Genomic DNA, 22,920 nt, shown 5'->3' with positions numbered 1-22,920 from the left:
GACAGCATTCGGCCACTGAACAACTCTGGGTTGTGGAAACATTGGAATCGATGCTCGTATGTATTTCAATCTATGTTGACCTTGTATTTGTATTGTCTTTTATACGGAACTTTGACTCCGGAATAAAGTATCGATTCATTCATTCTAATGTGCTTTCTTCTCCTCCCCCCCTGCAGAAGAAGGCTGGAGTTGTGAAGACGCAGGAGAAGAAGGAGCGCTGGAAGGAGAAAAAGGTGGCTAAGCGACAGAAGAAAGAGGAGGAGGAGGTGGAGGAGGAAGAGGAGAATGTCCAGCCCGTGGTGGACGCTCTGGAGAACGGCTTCCTGCATCACGCACAGCGGGAGCAGGAGAGGATGAACGAGAGGCTGCTCAAGAAGACCTACTCCAAGAAGAACAAAACGGTGAGTGTGTCTGCCTCTATGGCTTTTATTTCAGATATTCCCACTGGACAGTATTTCAGCATGAGTTACAAAGGTTACATACAAGTTAAATGAGTTGCTGGTTGGTGGGGATGTTGTTGACAGATGAAAGAGATGTCTTCTGTGCTGACTTTTTGTCATTATGAAGCCTATCAGCTGCTGGGGTAGCATCTGATTCCACTCTTTTGGTTGTGATTGGTCAACACTGTTATCTCCACATCTCCTCTTTCCATAATAGGAAGCATGACCATCTTTGGTTCACACAATTACTTCCCTTCGTCCACATTACCTTAAAGCAGACCTGTGGTGAATTTTCTGAAAAATAGCCACTGTGTGAACACAGCCATAAACCCATGTCAGGTTTGACTTTACATACTCTTGTGTGTCAGCGGGGGCTTTGTACCACATGTCTAAGATTGACTATGAACTACCTCAGTCATTCCTGGTCAAATAGTGTATGCTATTGTGTTTTTTACATCAACGTGTTTCATTGATTCATTGTTTTGACACTACCGCTGTTGTCCATCAGGGAAGTTCAGGTCAATACTACAAAGGAATGTGGCTTTGTAAAGAATCTTTATTTGTTTGAGGGTTTGTCATCAGGGCATCTGTAGTTTAAGCAAAACCAATTTAACATGGAATTCACCACAGCTGTTTGCACAGCAGTGACACTGTGACTGCAGGACTGCAGGACTGCAGGACTGCAGTGCCAGCTAATACAGAGGTGAGGACACACCACACTATCCTATGACAGATTGGCTGGCATATTGACTGTACTGTAGGTGCACTATGGAAGTAATGTACTTGTTTGGGATCATGGTGTTTTTTGCAATTCAATTGATGAAACAAAAGAGGGAAACAGACCATTTTAAGCAGTCATGAGGGAATAACATTAAAGAATCTGTCAAACAGACCTCAGTGACGGCCAACATATGTTACTTCTATTCACCCATGAGCCTTGGTGCTACTAACATGTTATCTTTTTATTTTTTTGACACTTTATTTTGAGTTTAAAGAAGAAAGAAAAAAAGGGAAAAAGAAAAAGAATAGAAAACTAACATGCAAATAATACAATGCTGGGGTGCCATGATGTGTTCAAGCTTTGTTCTATAACAATGTCATTGTGAATGTAGTCCTGTCGTCGATGTGTAAATAGTCCATTTCTCCCATTTTTTGTAACATTGCTCCTCTTTGGTCCTTATCTTATGTGTCAGATGTTCCATAGCATATCATCTTGTGTTGGTGGGTCTGGCTTATACCACAGCCTCGTGATTGCTTTTTTACACGCTGCTAATAGGATTTTCAGCAGATATTTATCCTCTTTTAATACATGTCCATTCATGTTGCCGAGGTAAAGTAACATACATGTCTTGGGGGCATCATAACCTAGACTCTTGACAATAGTTATATAAGTATTTTCCCAAAGGGTTATGAGTTTTGAACAATGCCAGAAAACATGCGAGTGGTCTACGTCTGAATCTCCACATTTTCTCCAACATGGCTGTGGTGCTGAGCAAAATTTGCTAGTAATTTTCGGTGTGATAAAGAATCTGATTAGATTCTTCCAACAAAATAACCTCCAGATTCTAGATGATGTGGTTGTTTGTTGTGACTTCCAAATTAGCAGCCAGTCGTCTTCAGAGAGATTCAAACCCAGCTCCCTCTCCCATCTTTGTTTTACATATGAGGTTGTATTCCCTTTTCTCTCCATTAGATGGCCATATATTGTAGAGATCATTCTATATGTGTGTGAGTTGTAGGTTCTACATATAGATCTGATTATCCCATTTCCCTCCAGATTTACCTTGTGTTTGAACTCTTTATCCTAGAAGTCCCTCATTTGCAGATATCTGAAATCTGATCTCGGTTATCAAGATTGTATTTTTGTTTCATATCTTGAAAACTCAAGAAAAACATTTCATTTTTTTCATTAACAAATGAATGGAATGCTGCTTTAAGCTGTCATCCTATTTTTTTTCCCTCTTCTTGACTGCAGAAGTGGGTTTCTATGCAGATAGAGGACTGTCAATATCCCGGCTTGAAGCACACTGCTGAGCCCACTGACTCGTAGTCTGTCCCAGGGAGATAGCCCATCCATGTGTTAACAGTTTGTTTAAATGGGCGGATGTTTTTATGCTCCTGTCTGAGGCCAAGATCCACCGTAGTGCTGTTGAGGATAAGAGGGGGAAATGTAGTCAGGAAGCCAAACTAAATAATGAGGCTGTGTAGACCGGAGACCTCCTCCACCGACAAAAATATCTCCCCGAGATAAGATTTCCTGAGGAAGTTAACATGGCTGAAAATGAGTTTGGCTGTGATATTTAGTTTGCTAAGAGTAGGTTAGAAAGGATGTATTTAGCTGACGCGCTTATCCAGAGTGTAAGTGCAAATAGGCTACGATTACTGAACCATATCTGCATTCCAGTCCAGATACAAACTTTATATTACGAGCAAACTGCTGCTGTTATGTAAAAGAAAACATGTAAGTGAATTTCATGTTTAACAGTAACTTAATCTAGATCCTTACTACAGAGATAGAGTAGATGAGATAAGATATTAGAAATATTATGAAAGGAGCTCAAACCCCACAGGAAAACTAAAGCTACAACATGTTTTTCTTTAGATTGTGTTTCTACCCATCAGTAGTAAGACATTTATATCCCCCTGGAATATGTAATAGGAATTATTAAAATGAAGGGAAACACATTAATTCAAATCACTTGATCATACGTCTTAAAGATAAACTGTGTTTTCTGCTTCCCCAGTGACTCTACTGCATATTGAATGAGAGGTTATATCCTACATGTATTCATTTGTCATGTTGTTTGTGCTTCCCTGTTTTGAAATAATGTCTTGGACGTACATCAACAAACGCTCCCACCATCAGATTGTAGTGTATTTGACTGCTGTCAGCCAAACCACGTATCAGAGTATATTTTGGGGAAAGCATAATGTTTGTTTTGTTACTGATATGCATGTCGTTTTTGAAGTGCACACTCAGCCTTGAAATGACTATACACACTGACTCCAGGGGAAAAAAACGACAGTATTTTGGTCTTTTATCAGCAGAGGCTTTATGTGTCAGTGAACCATTGTAATGAATGTCTCTTCAGCACCTTGCTGCAGCTGAGAGGAGTGAATTTGTCTGTGGCTTACTGCACGGTTTAAGGTACACTGACCCCCATGCATTAAAGTCCACCTCGGCCCTGTGATCCGTAGATAACTGGAGACGTCTCCTTTTCCAGCTGGCCTGATCTATAAAATACTGCTGGTTATCCATGCCCTGGCTGTTCCCGGTTGCTCTTCATTTAACGTCTAAGCCTTCCAATCCCTTGCAATTTTCTTGCTTCAGTTGCTTTCTATACTCTTTAAGTTTCTTCCTCAAGCGATGTTTGGCTGTCTCATTGTCTGCGAACAAGCTGCTAAATGATCCTTTAACATTCCCTGGCTTTGGTTATCTGCATGCCGAGAACTTAAGCCTGCCTTTGACACATAACACATAATACATTCTCAGCTACATTGTTATTGTTTTGAAAACGAACAATTATGCATGTGTTGACATTGTGTTCAGGCATAATGACAGGATAGGATAGGATTCATGGCACGATCATGTTGCATAAGTAATGAAGTATTATGACACTATGAAATATGACTCGCTGTAACTAAACATTGAGAAAGCTGAAAGGATCCTCTGTGCTTCAGTTTGAAGTACTAATTGGTGTGATTGACCTGCCAACTACCAATGCTTTTAACACCAGTCCTATTCCATAATATGATTTATAAATAGTTGCCAGATAGGAATTTGTACAAGAAAAGTGACATTGCATAATGAACAAACGGACATCTAGCAGAGCCTGTGGGCCAACCTGCCCCCCTGCCAAACCTTTTGTGAGAGTGTATGAAACAATTTAATCGTTTTCTCTCTCATTTATCCTTTTAAAGCCCAGGCTCATGTGGGGTTATTGTGTTATGAAATGGAGGTGTTTATAGATTCACTGTCGGGGAGTCTGTGCTCTCTTGAGTGGAGTGCTTGCTCACTCACTGCTGTTTACAAAGCATCTCTTTTGGTGTGTTTATGAGTCTCTCTCCATCCTGTACCAAGTGATCCTCACCCTGTTATTCTAGAGCGGCTCACGATGATCACAGCAGCAGTAAAAAGTTCAAAGTCAAAGCTTCATTTTATGTTTGTGACTCTGTAGTGACTAAGACAAAGTGCTGGCTAAGGCGCGCTAAAGATAAAGGTATCTATTCCTGCTTTGTCCTCAACCCCTGTGATGTTTTTAATGCTTTTAAGTGTCTCCGATCAATGGGATCCCATGCATATAAAACACATCCGCTTCCAGATGGACGGGGCCTGCATGAGGAGCCCTCTGTGGATTTTATCTGCCACAGACAAAAACGTCCTTGGCCACTGCGCCAGTGGTCTCTATCACAGTCACGCGGTTGCTTAGTATTCACAGTTCCCTTTACACATTTACACATTGGTCTTATTTACATCTATAAGGGCATACTGTAGACCATTTCTAACCTACCATGTTTAAACATTATGACAGACCATATTGATACACTACACGCCCTCCAACACAACACTCAGCTCAAGTGCACTTTGAATATTTTTCTCCTTTGTCCTTGAGGCTGCCCTTCTCTCCACGCGTCCACCTTAGTTCTCCCTGTCCATATATTCTTTCTATTTTGCTGAGTCTCCAGTTAGAGGAGAGTCAAGATTCAAGATGGTGTATTTCTCAGGTGCATAACTATTACAGCAGCAGTCATTGGCAATGACATTCTAAAGCCCCAGGCCTTTCAACAATGCAGTATAGAAAAAAGAAAATGTATAAGAGAAACACACATAGTGAGTGTCCTTAGCGTATGTCACACAATAACCCTCAGGCCATGTGCTGTGCTGCTGTCCTCCAGGGATGCCAGTAGCTTGCCGGAAGACAGGAGCTGCAGTGTCAGAGCAGGGTTGGCTACAGGGGTGGTGGGGAGGAGGGCAGCACTTAATCAAATTAGCATGCAAGCCAGAAGCACAGGAATGGTCGAGCATGTGTGTCTGTGTGTGTGTGACACTGTGTGGCAAAGTCTGAGCATTTTCTTCTTGTTCTCCGCTCAGTCACACTCATTTCAGGAGTTGTGCAATGTGTAGTTTGGGGATGTTTTTGAAGACCAGTAGTAATATTGTGTGAATTACATTCCAACAGTTTGAACTAGTTATATGTGGCAAAGACATCAGTTTAATTTGATAAAGATGTTTAGCAACATGTGTTTGTAAAGGAAGAGTAATTTATTTTCCTTTACTGAGCCAACTTCAAAACCAGCATTAGTACACACCATACCATACACACACACACGCACGCACGCACGCACACACACACACACACACACACACACACACACACACACACACACACACACACACACACACACTGTCTCAAAACAGGAACATGAGCTACATTATTGCACTTTAATCATTAACATTGTAGGTCACAACGACTATATATTATTTCTATGATGAATAATATCAATAAAACGAGACACATTTTGTATCTGTCACCCCCCCAGCATCAAGTAGCAACCAGCATGGCTTTGACCTTCACTATGCTTCAAACGGGGGTCATGAATAACGCATAATGCTGACTCGCTCAAGCAACACACTGATGGCCACACATACACATCACATCACAATCCCTGTCCATTAGTGCAGTGCTGTAGCCTGTGCTGCACACACAAACCCCACTAACAATGCCATGTAGGAAAAAACATCTCTGGTCAATTCACTCTATTATTCCTATCCCTAGACGCCCTAGAGACAAAATCTCTCCGAGCTAACACTGCCTCCAGCCCATTTAAACTGAAGGGCAAGGTGAATCCTGTCCACTCCAGTCACCCTGTAAATAGCTGAGCTGCAATTTAGTAATATTTTACGTCAAGAATTTCCCATTTGTTGTTGTTCCGACAAGAAAAACTACTTTTTTAAAACAGTCAGATTTTTGGGGATAGTATATTGAAACTTTCTATCAGTGTCATGTCGATGCAGATTTATAATTAGGCTACAGGCTATTTCTCTATAACGGAAATATTAAAAAAGGAAAAAGAAGATTCCAATTATTCTCCTGAGGCTTACACCTTTTGCTCCCTTTAACTCTTATCATCTTAAAATGTTGTGCTTGATGGAGGAGCTGAAGCACTACTGCTACTGTTTCACTCGTAATGAGATCAGCCCCTAAAATGTGAAATCCTTAATGTAATTATGGGGTTGGAAAGCTTGTAAGTGGTAACATGATAGAAAAGGTCTGTACTGCTGTTACTCAGGGTAACTGTGCAATTCAACAAAGAGCATTATTAGACAAGTGGATAATGAGCTACGCTGTTAGAGGTGTCTACAGGCAGAGTGTGTGTGCGAATGTGTGTGTGCGCGTGTGTGTGTGTGTGTGTGTGTTTGCGTGTGTGTGCAGAGTGGAGAGACAGGATTAGTGGAGGAGCGTGGCTTGTAATAGACCTTGACAGATCAATTAGTCAGCTGCTTGTAACATGAACATGTATGCATGATGATCGCACAGTGGAGGATGATAGTCCTTTCCGCATCAAAAGACAAGAGAGCATACAGTATGAACACACACGAGTCTATGCAAGAGGGAGAGAAATCACAACATGAAGAGTTTTATCCAATATATAAGGCATCGGATTATTTAAAAAAGTAGTAAAAATACAGTATATAATGCACCCTGTTCCCACACATACATCTCCATAATTGAACCCTTTAGTGCATTGCTGCAGGGGAACACAATAGCAGTGGTTGATGAGTATTACTCTCTCAGCTACTTCCCAGGAGTATCAGTGATTTGAACACGTTTCATAAGATAATAATTTTAGTGTTGTATTGAATCACTTTAAATATTCAGTAAACAACCAAATGTGTTTGAAATGTCAGCAGTTATGACTTAATTAACTTCAGCGGCGCATAGACCTTTGTGGTAGAAAATTACAATAAGAATCTAAGCTCTCTTCCAGTAGAGAAGAAGAGCAAAGAAACTCGCTAATGAGAAGCATAGATCAGACACAGAATGCTTAGTGCCACGGTAATATATCACCATAATACTTTATATGTATTTCAATAATTAAAAAGCTGTTTTATAAATCTAGTAATCTTTGCGAATTACGTTGAAAGCTATGAAGTATGTTTTGAGTCACGGACAAATTGGAGTAAGTTAAAGATAAATACTTGAATTGAAAAAGGAATTATGTGTGTACAATCGGCAAATACCATATTGTTGGTGAACTCGTCATCAGTAGACTGGGAGTGTGTACTTTTTCTCAGCAAGTGTTTTCAAGTTTCCTAAATGCCGTCTATTTTTGCTCAGCAGACGGCCAGACCACAGTGGATTTAGTGTGAGGAGCCAAAGCCGTCCCCATGGGTTTCCACTGGGGCCGCTGGTGTTGACTTTGCCAGGGATGCCAGGGGAGGGCTGGGAAAGGATGAGGGAAAAGTCCCTATGTTGTTGAGACTGAGGTGGGAGGTGGGGGGAGCATGGAAGGATTTCATGTCTACCGCTCCATTCCCAGGAGACAGTTTGTAGTTGAATTGGCCCAATCTGAACTCGCCCCAGATGGTTGGAGTTTGTAACCCTAGAGTCAGACGGTGTAGATATTCCTTTTAAAGGTGGCGTCAGCAATTCTGGAGAATGCCTTTGTCAAAATCAGTGAATATCTCCTCCTCATCTGCTACCTTTCCGTACTGTGTGTGCACGCTGAAAGTAAATCCAGTGTTAATGCACATCCGAGGCTCTGTAAACAGGCATGTTGCTAGCTACAGTTGGCCCCCTTTGTTTAGATACCACTTTACAGAGCCTAGGCTGTGTATTATTTGAATTTAATTTTTATCATTGTGTCATGCATTAGCATGCCCAGCCAACAATAACCACAAACCATTTTTGGTTTCTGGTCTGTCTATTAGCACCAGCTTTTTTTCAGTGCACACACAGTACAGGCAGTATTGGATGCAAGGAGAAGTGTTCTCCAGAATTACTGACTCCACCTTTAAGTAATGAGTGATCTGTTAAAATTGATGGACGGATTGATACACTAAAATATCCCTTTTTTAGTCCAATGGCGTGATTGTTAATGCGGCTGTGATTAATGTGACCCAGGAGAGCAGTCATAGCAGCCAACAATTCAACACCAGTAAGATTACCCTCCAGGAATATTTAGCCCTCTCAGGATTTCTCCTCAAGATCCACCACGTCTCCGCTTCACACAGCTGCAATCGCTTTCCCAACCCCTTAGACGAGGAGAGAGAGAGAGAGAGAGAGAGAGAGAGAGAGAGAGGGGCTGAAAGGTAAAAAGACAGAGAGACCGAAATAGAACTGAAAATAAGGCGAATAAGAGAATGACAAAAGAACGGTCGAACCCAGACAACCCCCTTGCGCCCGCTGTGCTTAGCCAGGTGAATATTGCATGGGACAGTGCACAGTGATTAATGTCAGGCCATGTAAGGTGCTTGGCCGGGGTTGCTGTAACTGCAGGTCCATACACACACACACGCACACAATACACATCCCATCACTTTTAACTAGCCTTAGTCATTGAGATACAGCAGGGCTACTTCAGAGCAACCACTCTGGGGACAATTAGGTCTGGGAACATTAAATTAGCAGGGATCTAAAGTCATGCTCTGTTGGAGGCTGGGGCCATTGCATGCTGGGATTGGACAAAGTAACACAAGCAAGGAGAATCTGCTCCTGGATAGACTGTGTGCTATCTGATATCGCTGGATGAGGTAAGCACATTGTTTCAGAGCAATTCTTAATTTCGCACTCACATTGAGGTTCAGTTTTTTTTTTTTTTTTTCTCATTAGGTTTTTGGACTCAGGAGGCAAGTCTTAGCCGTAATACATTTGTCAGAACATTATTTCTCTGCGCTTAGTAGCTGGGCTAGTTGTGATTGCTTTCTCTTTTTTTAAATGTAATTTATTAAAGTGGGACCTCCCAGGTCTACATCATATTCCGGTTTTGCGTTTGCTGGAGAATCTGTAACTATAGCAACAGATGTAATGCCCCTGGTAGATGTTTAACTAGAGCAGACGGCAGGGAGAGACACTTTATTACTCCTGGTGCGTTATGATTTACTGTATCAATGTGCTTTGTATTAGAGTCATGTTTAGGCAGCGCTTCAGACGTGTGTGTGTGTGTGTGTGTGTTTGTGTGTGTGTGTGTGTGTGTGTGTGTGTGTGTGTGTGTGTGTGTGTGTGTGTGTGTGTGAGGCGATCTCAGGAGTCCGGTGTCATTTTCCTCCTGCAAGAGCTTTCTGCAAAGTACAGGTCGTGAGCTGCGAGTCGTGAAGATTGATTGTGAATTGATTTTATGAAGCTGGCCAATAAAAAAAGGTCTTAAACAGATGCAAGAAGAAAGAATCGCAAACAGTAGGTTATAAAGCCATGACAGTGTGTATTTGGGTGATGACATTTACATGCGCTGTTTGTACACCTGCGTCAAAAAATGCTTTCTAAATCTGCTGCTTACTTGAGGTGTCACAGGAAGCACACTGTCGCTTTGAACCCGAACAGCCTTTTAAATAACGCTGAACGCCACAGTTCAGGGAAACAGAGTTCAAAGTGTTAGAATTGAGGTCGCTCAGCCCAGATTCTCAGATCGTGCTGCCTTTCATGTCACTTCACCGCGATATGAAGAAGTCAGCCCATATTGGCTCTTTAATACAAATGAGATATCTGATTTTTAGTGTCACCCAGCTACGACATGTTACAAAAATCGTCATTCCATTTAAGAGCAATAACATTTTTATTTTCTCATTTTACAGTTTCTTTTGTTCCATTTTTGTAATTTTTTTTGCAGTTTGTGATCTCTAGTGCGCTGTTGTTTTTGAAATATTGCTTTTAAACGTAGTGCGACAGTTAAGACACATCATTTTTTTTTCTTGAATATCTTTTGACTTAACATTCTGTAGGTGGCGCTCTTTCTCTTCCCTGGAAACACAGTGGGGGCTGCCGGTGTCTGGTTTCCTTAAGTGTGTTGAATCACTGTGGCAGTGGGACATTTACTCAAATGTAAACAGATCAGAAACAATCTGTCCCAGTATTTTATTCAAGCATGTAATGCTCACATATTATATCTCTGAATATAATGCGTAATAATTACTGTCTCTGCTGTTCTGATGGAAATCTAGGAACACAGACACTCCTTGTACTGTTTTAGCTTTATAAGGACCACTTTAAAAATACTGAATATCTTATCAAAGTGAAAGCCCTCAGCACAACATACATAAGTAAACCCCTAGGAGTAGGACTGTAACATGGCAGTGTCAGGGGTCATGTTTCCTTGCTGACCTCAGTGCCCGGATGCTGGCAGCCTTTTGCTGTGCGGTGCTGTGTTACATGGGAGGCTTTAAGGACCAGTGGTGTTTGTTTGGTAGAATGGAAGTGGGTGGCTGTCCTGAGCCTGTGCTGAACAGAGAGGCCTCCTGTAGTTGTGAGAGGTCCATTGTTTGGAGGCTTGTGTGTTTTGACAGGCATGAGAGGGGGGGGGGGGGGGGTGTAAAACAATAGAGAGGTTAAGCTGTATCCTGATGCGTTACTGCAGCTCGCATTGTTATCCATCGTCATTGAAAAAAAATGCCTAATTCTCTCCTTGTCACAGTTGTATCCATTTGTTTTAGTTAATTAGCGCCTCAATTAGCACCTATTTAATTACATTCCATGTAATCGTTGCTTGGCTTTGAAGAATGTGTTGTCGCACGTGTTGTCCAATATGTAGTGCATATCGTTAACATGGCAGTGTTATGTCTGTGTTTATTCTCTAATGGGGTTTTGTGTGCTCTCATGTGTGTGCATGGTGAATACATGTCTATGTTTGTGTATTTCAGCCTCTGGCCTTGTTTGTGGATGCATGTTATTGTTGGTGTGTGTGTGTGTGTGTGTGTGTGTGTGTGTGTGTGTGTGTGTGTGTGTCTGTGTTAGTTTGCAGCCCTGCATTGCTGTGATGAAGTACCTGCCCACTTGGCAGCATATGTACGGTTAAGTGTCCAAGTGTCATCTTAGCAACCTTAGCCCATTTTGGTCACTACCTTAATGGGATCTGCGGGGACCTCTGCCCCTGTTTTCATAGCCCTTTGCCTGAGGGGGGGGGGGGGGAGGGGCTGGCGACCAGCAAAGCCTGGACATTAACTCACACGGATTAAATGGGATTAGTGGTGTCACTGAGACAGATGTGATCTTTGCAGCAATCCCTTTCCCTTTCTTTCTCTGTGTTCAGTTTTTCTCATGATACAACACTGGCCCCTGCTGCATTAGAAAGTAATTGCACCCATATACATGTGGAGGTGGTGGATGATGCTGCATCGCCGCGTCCATTAGGGGTCACTGTTCCCATTTGGAAAATGATGGTGGGAGGCCTCTCCTCTCCCTCTCCTCTCCTCTTCTGCCATTTTGACTGTCTTAATGTAAAGTATTCTGGGGTTTGCAATATTGAACACCGGCGGTGGAGATTTTATGCAGGTACCATCAACATGTTTCCTGCAGCGTCTTTTAAATGGATGCTTAATGTGGCTTCATAATATTGCCATGAAAACAACATCGTCTGAGATAATGAAATGCCCGCTGGAACACAGACACTCATGTGTGGGTTGGATATGCCTGGCGCCGTTGCTCATATTAGCTCATTAAAACAGCATGTAGCGCCTGTACTCAAGGTCAAATGTATCCATATCAGCCAGGAATACCGTCTCACAATTAGCATATCACCGGTGTTGGAAGCTGCGCTTAAACAGGGTGTATTTAGAATGTTAGCCGTGTGCGTTTTAATGGGTTGTGATTTAGGGGATATTGTTCAGACTTATATGCCTTCGAGCAAACCAGCATGTGTTTGGTTCCTTTTTTTTCTTCCTCTTTTAAAGGCCATTCACACAGTAGCAATTGAACCAAGGGCTATAATTGTGTTTTCATGTACTATAGATCCTGTCATTAGGCCCCTGGGTCTGTAGGCAGTTATATGATGACAGCTGACAAGGGGGCGCAGCTCCTTTGAGGAAGAGGGGGGGCTACACGCACAAAAGCCACAATTACTTCCTGGACGGTCCCCAGAGCTCAGTGGTTGGAGTGTGTATGTAAAATGATGTGGGAGAGGCCATTTGCAAAACAAAGAGAGGGGAGGTTTTGGGGAGGGTGGGGTGTAAGAATGATTGCTTTTGCAAAATAGAGCATGTACACCCTGAGGCGGGAGAGGGGTGGTTGAAGTGGCAGACTGGGGGTTGAAACGCCCCCCCTAGCAGTCCCCTAGGAGCTGGATCCAGATGGGGGTGTGGTTCTTGTGGTGGACTCTTTGGAGAGAAGAGGGTCAGGGTTCGTTCCCTTGGCCCTGAGGGGAGGAGACGGCCCAAGGGGTGGAACTCTCAGCACATATGGGTGTTAAAAGCCCCTTTATGTTCAGCCTGAGGTCTCACGTACAGTCTGTAGGGGGAGTTACTAATCTACATTTTATTATGAGGTTCTGCATTTAGTTTCTCTAAAATACTGAATAATCCAGTTTGTGTGAGATTTTTCTCCCTTTATGTAATCTGTGCATTGATACACTTTGGTATTATTTTCTGTGTAGGAGCAGGTGTCAAAGCCAAGATTAATCAATTTAAAATGAGACATTTGTTTTGAAGATCTCCTTTCAAAACATAATTATTCAGAAATATACTCAAATGCTACTTTCTTCTTAAAATTGATTTTAAAGTATTTTTACTTCATTAGATAGTTCTACCCAGTGGAAAACATCAGGGAGCAATTAGGAGGTGTGACATGTGATTGAAGTCAAAGGCCAGATTGGAGCTGTGACACCGAGCCGTGGACATGACAACATCACCAATTAGCGGTGTGTCGTTGCAATGCTGATTGGATAATATCTGAGCTGTGCAGTGAGCTGTGAGCACGTTCTGCAGGGTCACAAGGCTGAATTAGCCCTGGTCGCTCTGCGTTTAATTAATGAGCCCGGTAATGGTTGTATAATTGCTCTTCAAAGTGGAGTCCCCTCTGACACTGATGTAGTGCACTGTACACACACCGGCCTGGCTTCAAATGCCCAGGTCTAGTCGTCGCTCCGGCAACCCCCCAAACTGCCAACCCCCGACCTCCCGCCACCACCGCAGCCACAGAGGGATACATACGACTCGCACTGGAGCACATGAAATATTCAGCAGCAATTGCCCCCTACGTTTGAAATAATACCTTGAAATGTTAATGCACTCCCCACTGCTAGTTTTAAGTGGAAGGCATCCCTAGGTGCCTGTGTTTGGACTTTACCCGTACAGGGGCTCTGTGCTTAAACTGCTGTCAGCGTGAAAGTAATACGCTACACTGGAGAATTACCGCAGTAAGGCACTTTGGGTCAAGAGGAGAATGCTATTCTTAGTGCCATTCCTCCAGCCCCTCCCCACACTCGTGGACACACATACTTAAATGTCTTCAAATGACTTGTACACATGAAACACATACACACAGACTGAGATGCTTTCTCTGATACACAAGTAAACACTGATACACTGCATACACACTCATGTCACCTCTGGCATTGATCCTCATTAGATTCACAATGGTTGGCATTGTTAAAGGAATTCTCATGTTTCGTTGACAGGCATGTTGACAGTTTCACCAGAATCCTTGCTTCTAAATGTGTCTCTTTATTGGAGGATTACATAAGCCCAGGGTTTATACAGTGACAGACAGGCCGTGATCTGATATCTGCTGCCATTAGCCTGGTCTCACCCACTAGGTGCCTCTTCAACCTTATCGTGCCAGAGACATTGTGATGTTATCAGGTCAGGTGATGCCTCCATCACCTGATACAGCCCGTGGATTAGTGAGGAACTCGCCGCCGGCCGTTCTGTGGTGAGGAAGCATTGCAGTGTGGCTTTAAAAAACTGAGATTGCTCAATGGAAATACTAAATGCTAGAAAGGTTCTGGCAAATCAAGGTTGTTCTTTTGTTTATTTGTCAGCTAGAAGCACACACGGAAACACACTGAGACACACTCCTTTGTTTGGATTTTTTTCTTCCCCGCTCACAGTCAGGTTCAGTGAGCCCTGCAGAAGAACACACACTTGGCTGCACGGTTCCTTCTATGTGCCCGTGCCCTTCAGATCTGACAGCGAGGCATTAAATATTAGTGGCGTTTTACGGCGGGTTTGTAACATGGTTATTCCAGTCAGTGGGCTTTCCTTCCCAGTGTCTGTGCCCTCTGTGGGGCTTTGCTTTGACAGCGCTGGAGCAAGAAGCTATCTTGAGAGTGAGACCAACCTGCCTGGGAGGCTCGGACAGCGAATAGACGCTCACATTGTGGAAATGTTAGCATGAGTAGGCACATCGAATGTCATACATTGTCATACCATAACAATGTGCCTATGGATGTGCATGCCTATGTATAAACATACAGATGACAAATGAGACATGGGCTTACAGCTTCTGAATATTTCATTCCACACGCTGTAAACAAACAGTAGCAAATGTCACGACTCACATAGGTACCACACAGTATGTGCAGGATGGTAAGGACCTGAGCAAAAAACAGGAAAATGTCCACAGTCAGAGGAAGTCCAATACAACATAACTGCAACAAATCCTACATTTTGGTCATACTATTAACTGTTCCTTATTATATGTACACCCTATTAGGGATGTCTATGGTTAACCGTTTAACCGTTAACCCCTAAGAAGATGTATTACCGGCTAATGCTATCGGTTAAACGGTTAAAACATTTTAATGATCTTAATTTCACTTAGATGCCCCCCTATCTGAGACGGTGTGCATTTATGTAGCATATATGTGTGTGTAAATATCCCTTTTCAGTCACTTATTGTATTGTCTGCTCCTACATTTGCATACTAGACATATTCTGTGTCTTGTGCAGTAGTCACAGTATGATAAGACTTGAAACATTTCATGTAGCAGGTGGTGCAAAAAGAAAGAGAGACATTAATGTATATTTTGCCACTGTCTCCAAAAAGAACATACGGCTTGCCTTAAAAAACATTCATGATTGAACCAGAAATCAATGCGAAAAGATTAACATTACCAAGTAGAGAGCACATTGCAAAACAGTAAAACATGTGACAGTATACTCCAGTAGGAATAAACATATTTCCATTTTTAGTACTTCTAATTGTATGCACTTAAAACGGCTTTTTTTTCCATAGAATATATACAGGACCATTTTTATCAATATGGCACTCGTGACAGGTTGCAGTCTATAGTGTAGTTATCCTGTGATCATTTCATTATCAGCCTGGAGATGAGGGAAGTGTCCAGGTCCTGGCATGTTTGTCCAGAGGGCTTTGACAGTCAAATGCTGCCACCTTCAGTCTGTATTGCAGCTTTTTCAATTAACACCAACAATGGAGTCAGAGGAAGCACCACAGGCAGGGGCAGCTGGGTATTAGTTAGCTATTCAGTATCACTTGCATGTCTTGCCACATGACAAACTCCCTGACATGTCTGGCCTTTGGGTGGCGCAGAGGGGTTTGTCACAGCAAATGACAATGACCTCCCCAGTGCCCCGCTCCCTCACTACCTCCTGCTGGAATTGATTAAGCATAATTGGAGGGAGTCAGAAGCCGAGGCAAGTGGCTCTAAATAAATTTGGGTAGTGTTAATTGCAGATTCCTCTCTGTCTGTGTGTGGCTTTGTGAGGGGTAGAGAAACACTTAGCTCCGGGTGACAATGGAGGATTAATTGGAGTCCTCCAATGAACATAATTAGACTGATTGTTAGGAGAGATAAAGCAAAGGTTTTATGAGTGCAGCAGCACTGTCAGTGCTAAGAATATCATTCGTCTTCCCTTTCCCCCTCTGTGATGTAGTCCCTTGTACAAAGTTAATGCTCCTCATTCCTCTTTTAGCTGTAAGGGAGTTGAATTCCCCGCTGACGGGGTAGGAGTACATCACAGGTTCATGGTTACTGAGCCTTACAGTGATAACATATTTTCAGAGGAACAGTCCAATCTTCGGTTCCAGCTGCAGTGCAGCCCCTGTATCCATGGCCTTTGATTACATCAGTTATTGTGCTTTTATTGGTCATAAATACAAAAAGCAAGAGAGTGCTCTGCCTGATGGTGGAGCTACCATACATCTAAATGATGAGAGAGGGATTCTTGTCAGCCGTCCAGACCATATGAATCCAATTGTAGCTGGGGTTCATTTCTGCTCCAAGTGGAAATGATTTGGCAGCCCCTGAGCATTACTCAGACTTGGCCAGGACTATCGACAGCAACAGCAGAAGTGACTTGTGGGACTCCAGTATCACTCAGGGCCCCATCCCCACCCCAGTAACTCAGTGAGCTGGAGCTGGGCTACACAGAGCCCCTTCTTGGATGGTGCCCAGGTCTCAAACAGAGAGGAGGCCCCCATGGACTACTTCAAAGGAAAGGGCAGAGAGAGAAGAACAATACACTTGACAAGATTCATCAGCAGAGGTTAACCACAAACGGCTGCATGCTAGCTACTACTAAAAATACAGTATGACATGAGAAGATAAGATGAAGAACAGCAAATGGAGGAATCAAAGAACATGTCAGAGGCTTTCAGAGTCTCTGCCTCGCGCTCTGAGGGATCACAGTTTGACAAGGCAGGAGTTGGATTTTGTGGAAACATAATAGGTGATGAAAGATGGTCTCGAAACTCAAAGACAGTCTTAAATTATTCTGAAGGTTTGATTAATTGGCCAGTATTCAAAACATATGTTCACTGTTTGAAGTGAAGTATGTAGTACAGACCCGAGTCAACCAAAGATGTCAGCTATGATTTTTCCCATATCATGCTTCTCAAAAGGGTTAGGTTGCCTGAGGTTCTTTGTTCTTTGACTTTTGTATTGATCTCAGCCACTGCCGTTAATGCACTGAATTAAATAGATTGCATATTTTGTATTTCATTCCTACCTTTTCTGCTGAAAAATGTGGTTTAACATCCACTTAATCCCTTTTGATTAACCCATCTTTATTTGTGTATAGGACATTATAACTCTGCTTAGGCTCAATGTTATATCTGATAAATTGGTAAATATGTTCATGGCAATATCCATCAGGTTTCTTCTTTTTGTTTAAATCATGCTCTTATCCTCTCTTTCTCACTTACCAAGAGGTATGGCAGCACTGTGAAAACTGACCTTCCTTGTTAAGAAAAAAACCCTCTGAAATCTTCAAAGAACTGGAAACATCTGCACAAATGTTGTTTCCATGGACACCTGTCATGTTTCTGCCTAGCTACGAAAGGGGAAAACAATGTCGGGTTTCTGACCTGAACCAAAGACTAAAAAAAAAGTCAGCAAGCTTTTCTGACTGACAAGCAGGCAGCCTGGGGGGTTGGCTGAGCTGAGCAGGGCTGCGGAGGGTTGAGGGTTGAAGACCTTGACTCCTGCACCCGTGGTGTGATGGAGAGACTTGGCCTTCCAGCAAAAGAAAAAAAGACAGAGGCCTCTGCTCCAAGTACCTCGGGGAGACATTTTGATGCATGATGGGTGGAATAAAATAAAATGAAATGGGATCAACCCGGCCTAGACGCAGCAGTTATTGGTGAAGGGGAGGTGGTTGCTGTAGCCCTCTGGCAATGCTCATCCTAAGGCTAGCTTTGCTTTCCGTCTTATATGTTTTACTATATGGAACTCCCACTGGTGCCCTGAGAGAAAACGGCCTGTTTTAAGATGTTCTGAAGAAATACTAGCACATCGACATATCCGTTTTAACTCAGCTGGGCATAAAATGGGGAAGTGGCTCCCCTTTGAGGAGAACTCACTGACCTTGGCAGGAAGTCTGAAATAATTCAGCTGGATTCTTGTCTTCAGTTTCTTCCTTTTGTGGCCTATTTTTAACATGTATGTTGTTGTTTTTTTGCTCATTTTCACTTCACATGTCATAAAGTTATTATGACTCTATATTGAAATACAATTGTAGAAATAAGGTCAGTTGATCAGCATGCTTACAAGACGCCTACTCTTGTTTAGTCCAGCTTTTCAATTCTATTTTGTAAAAGTCCTTTGGCCCTGGTTACCTACTTATGAACTCCAGGCTGTGTAATGAATGGTGTTTAAAATCCACAGTGACAAACAGTGATCTTCAGAGATTCTTAATGGACTTACTGGCCAATAGTTGGGACTACAGTAATACATGAACTCCAACTGGGCCCTGTATCCTCCGTGATAGATGCTTGCTCCCTTAGTGGCTATTTCCCCCAGATCAGACTACACAGAGGTGTGGAAAAAAAGAAGGGGCCGGGGATCCTACTCTAGTTTCGTTGGAGCAGGCCATCTCATCCTTTCATCTCACAAGTTGTTTTACCTTGGCCAGCGGGAGGCTCCCACCTGGGCCCAGTAAGGTTGTGACTGCTGAGGGTTGGACTAGAAGTCATGGCCACAGATTAACTCTGCTATTTATGGCCTGAGCCCGTCTAACTGCAGCCCCAGAGATGGGAAATATTGCTCACTTAGCAGGATTACTGGGTGCCGTAATGCCCCAAAGGCCTGCTTTATGGCAGGCCATAAATGTTCCCAGGGAGAGGCAGCGAGAGTCGGATTGATTAGCGCTCTGGAGGAAAGTCGATCCGTTACCCACGCCCCACTGGGGAGCTCTGTGATGGATGCTTCCGGGAGGTGTAGAGAGGCACTGAAAGGAAGGGGAGGGCACTATGCTCTGTACCACGCCAGACCTAGACATCCCCATAGTGACAAAAGATGGAAGGCCCCCATTGCTTGCAGGGACGCAGGAGGTTGTCAGGCAGTCACAGAGCTATAGCCCAGCTACGCCGCAGCCCTTTCGCAATCCCACAGACAGACAAATGGAGAGGCGACCTTGCCACATGCTGCCATTTACCAGAGTCCCCCCTTGACACCTTTCGTACCCCAGACATCAGTCATTTCACAAGATGGACCCCACCTACACCCCACACCCGCCCTGGGGCAATCATTTGCTTCAGTACAAGGTCTGATATACAGGCTACAGCGGGCCCTTTTTTCAACCTTGATTGGATGTCACTACTATCCTGGTTCAGAAATAGGTTGCTTTGCTGATACTGACACACTCTCAGTGACGATTTGTTAAGGTTGATGTGCAAGACATCCGTAACACATGTCTTTGTCATTCAAATGTTAGACATTACGGTCATATTTTTGTTTTGTTTGTAAAAAAAAATATTTTACCTGAAGAAAATAACTAACTGCTGTGCTATTTGTGAATGTTGTTAAGCCTCCGTAAAATATGTTTTCAGGCTTGTAGCTTTCTAACGTATTTCACAGTTTATACTTTACTTTATATGTGTCTAGTTATTTTTTTATTTGCTCAAACTATAAAGTGTTGTTAGTAGTTGAAAGACTGACTTTCTGTGTATTTATAGTTACTCATTTGCACAAATCAAGATAAGATTTAGCATTATCTCTAAATTAAATTGAGTGTTTAGCATCTAACAACTCAGTTAACACAGCATCCGAAAGAACTCAGTGCCAGAGGCAATAAATACTACAAAAATAACAGCGCGAAAGCTAAGTGGTAGGACATAATGTACCAGCTCTCTCTCCCCAGGTAGTACTGATTTCTTTCAACATGGCGCTATGCTCACTACACCTCTCACCTCATCCTTCTGGATCCCTGCTGTTCTTCAGTTTCCCTGACATGCCTACACAGTTGGACTGTAGCTGCCCTTATACAAGCCTTTTACTAGCTTAGATATTTTCCAGATGCCAGGCTTGGTATATTGGGGAGGTGTATGTGTGTGTATGTGTGTGTGTGTGTGTGTGTGCGTGTGTGTGTGTGTGTGTGTGTGCGTGTGTGTGTGTGTGTGTGTGTGCGTGTGTGTATGCTGTATGTGCATATATTTGTGGTCTTACACAAATAAATATGCAAATAGGAATGCATTTGTAAGGATGCTTGTGTTGAAAAGTGAGTGTACGACAGTTTCAGCAGCCATTTCTCATTTTACTGGGAGTGGTGGTGCACGATGAAAGGGGTCATCAAAACGACCTAACTGCTGATGGAACGGTGCTCTTGGGATTTATGTGAGCCCTTATGCTCTGTGTGGACTAAAGCAAAAGTATGTTGCGTTATTTAGGAGCCTGTATGCTCTTGGGAGCTTGCCTTTTCCTCTGATGCAATGTCCCAATGACTTACATCTGCTATTAGATTACCAACAGAACCACATCAGCAGGTGTTTTAGCTTTGTTTCACACTGTGTCTGCATGCCAGCTTTTGTCCAGGTTAAAATGATTGAGTTCCGTACTGCCCTTTGCTGGCCCTTAACATTCATGCATTTTTTTTTACTTTTGCAGGAACCCATTTTGTAATTTTTTAGTACTATTCATTCCCTTATGTTGTCTCTGTAACTTTCTATCCAAGCACATGTTTTTGCCATTGTGCTGGGTAGGAGTTGCCTCTCTCTTTAAAAAGTTAAATGACAAGAGACCGGAAAAAATGCCTGTCACTCAGATGCAGCTGATTACAATGGGTATCAGATTCATGCAGATAATTGTGTATTGAGTACAAGTGGAACAGCAATCAAGATAACACGCAGGCCCTCCACTATCAGAAAGAATTGCAGGAGATGAAGAGATAGTGTATGACGGAAGCAAATACCGAGATTTTTTTTTTTGGTAAAACAAAGCGAGCATGTCATGAATTTACAAAGCATACCACATACCAGAAATAGCTGGTCAATAAACAAGGAAATCAACTGTGTGACTGCTGCCATATCTGAAAGGATCTGGACTGTTTATACACCCATAACCAGTTATGTAGGTTTTTATGTTTCGATTGTCCTTAGCAATCTTGTGTATATTTATTCAGGCATTGTGAAAGGTTCACACATTCTTGTTTTATTGTTTTGTCAACTGTTAACTTAACAGTGGTAGCGCCATAAAAGAAAGCACTCGGCTGGCAGCTGTAAGCCTGCAGAAGCCTCTATAAGCTTTGAAAAGCCTCTTTGTCCTCAGCTTACAGGTAGGATGTATCCTTCCGCACACTCTGAACCGCTGTTATATTGCTTGTAGAGTTATCTTAGGGAGTTGACATAGACTGGCCCCACGCTGTCACTCAACACATGCCACACTAGAACACACATAGTCAAACTAGGCCAGTTGAGAGTGACGCATACTTTGCATTTGCAAAGATTTACTGAAGACACAAGCTGAAAACCGGTCATACATATAAATAGATTGTTAAAATGTGACCTCAAACCTCAGACCATGATGACGTTTAATTGCTGTTTATGTGATGCTCTATATACCAGCTCTGCAAACACCATTGATATCTGTAGTTATCCACCCTGACTCCTGTCATATATTTAACTTGGGTAGATTTTGGTGCTATTTTGTGTTGGCATTAAACTGTGCCACCTCCTACATGATACCATCTGCATTATCTCATGCAAGGATACCAGTATGGCCCAGATCAGATAAGTCCATCAGACCAAGCCATGCGGGATCATACCAAACCAGAGAATATCTAAGTAGAGATACTAGCATAGACCAGACTTTATTGAATCAACCCATTGTTTTTAAGGCGTCAGTTGTTCATGCCAATCACACCAGTAGATACCTGTTGGAAAGATCAATTGATACTAGATAGTTGCATTCCTTCAAACTACTGTACAATAGCTGCTTGCACCAATCACAACTATTCTCTTTGGTGGTTATCGTATGCATGAGCGGAGTGGCTCAACTGTATGGCTCTTTTCTCTGTTCATCTTCCTGTATTGTACAGCGTGTAGTTCCAACGTATGCTTTCGACTTGATAGATGTACAGTATGTGAATTCTACTGACATGCAATTATTTAAGAATACAGTTCTAATTCTATTCATGTTTGCCCTGATATGTACTGGACAACAATTCTGCTTATCATGGAGTAACACGGTATAAACCAAAGACGAAAATCTCTTTTTACCTCTTACTGCAGCATAATAGCTTGAAGCAAGCCTTGATAATATGCCATTGATCTGGCCCAGACGACCCTGTTTTCCCAGCCCTGTAATAACACACCAGGGATGGAGATGTAGAGCAATGTCATGTTTGCTTTGTTAGCTCCCTAAGGTTTGGCCTCGTTTTATCAGGAGTGTTTGCACAGGGGGGGTAATTTGTAATATTCGCTCAGGGCTTTGGAGATATAGCAGTGGTACAAAGGGTAGGAAGCAGTTCAGCGATTTGTTTTCTTTGGTCTAAAGTGGAAGTTGTATTTTATGGGTTTGTCAAGGTTCACTCTGTCCAGAAAGCAAGGTAGCAGGGGCTTGTTGATAATAATAATAATAATTAAATAAAAATAAAAGATCCAATCCAGACGACACACAAAAACATTGGAGATTGGCGAGGTACGACCGTTTGATAAATCCCACTTGAATCCTGGTTTAGGGTGATTTTTGCACCATGATCTGAACCAGTTTCAACGCACGTTTGATAAATGAGGCCCATTGCCTCCTCATAGCTCCAACATATTGCCAAAATGCATATCTAACAATTTACTGACAGCAATGCATGTCTGGGCTA

General features: G+C 42.6%; 1 protein-coding gene across 2 annotated transcripts in view; it reads left to right on the top strand.

The window, feature by feature from the left end:
- The first annotated feature begins 280 nt into the window (after positions 1 to 280).
- Positions 281 to 22,920, top strand: part of fbrsl1 (fibrosin-like 1) — a 190,762-nt gene continuing 168,122 nt past the window's right edge. For both annotated transcript variants that reach the window (XM_080040480.1, XM_080040479.1), the window contains exon 1: positions 281 to 401. In XM_080040480.1, coding sequence (XP_079896606.1) covers positions 354 to 401 — 48 coding nt within the window. In that variant the 5' untranslated portion in view covers positions 281 to 353. The remainder of the gene's footprint in view (positions 402 to 22,920) is intronic.

The sequence above is a fragment of the Ammodytes marinus genome (genome assembly GCF_949987685.1).
Source record: "Ammodytes marinus genome assembly, chromosome: 2".
In the NCBI taxonomy this organism is placed as follows: domain Eukaryota; kingdom Metazoa; phylum Chordata; class Actinopteri; order Uranoscopiformes; family Ammodytidae; genus Ammodytes; species Ammodytes marinus.
The sequence above is the reverse complement of the archived record's forward strand: the minus strand, read 5'-3'. Positions and strand labels throughout refer to the sequence as shown.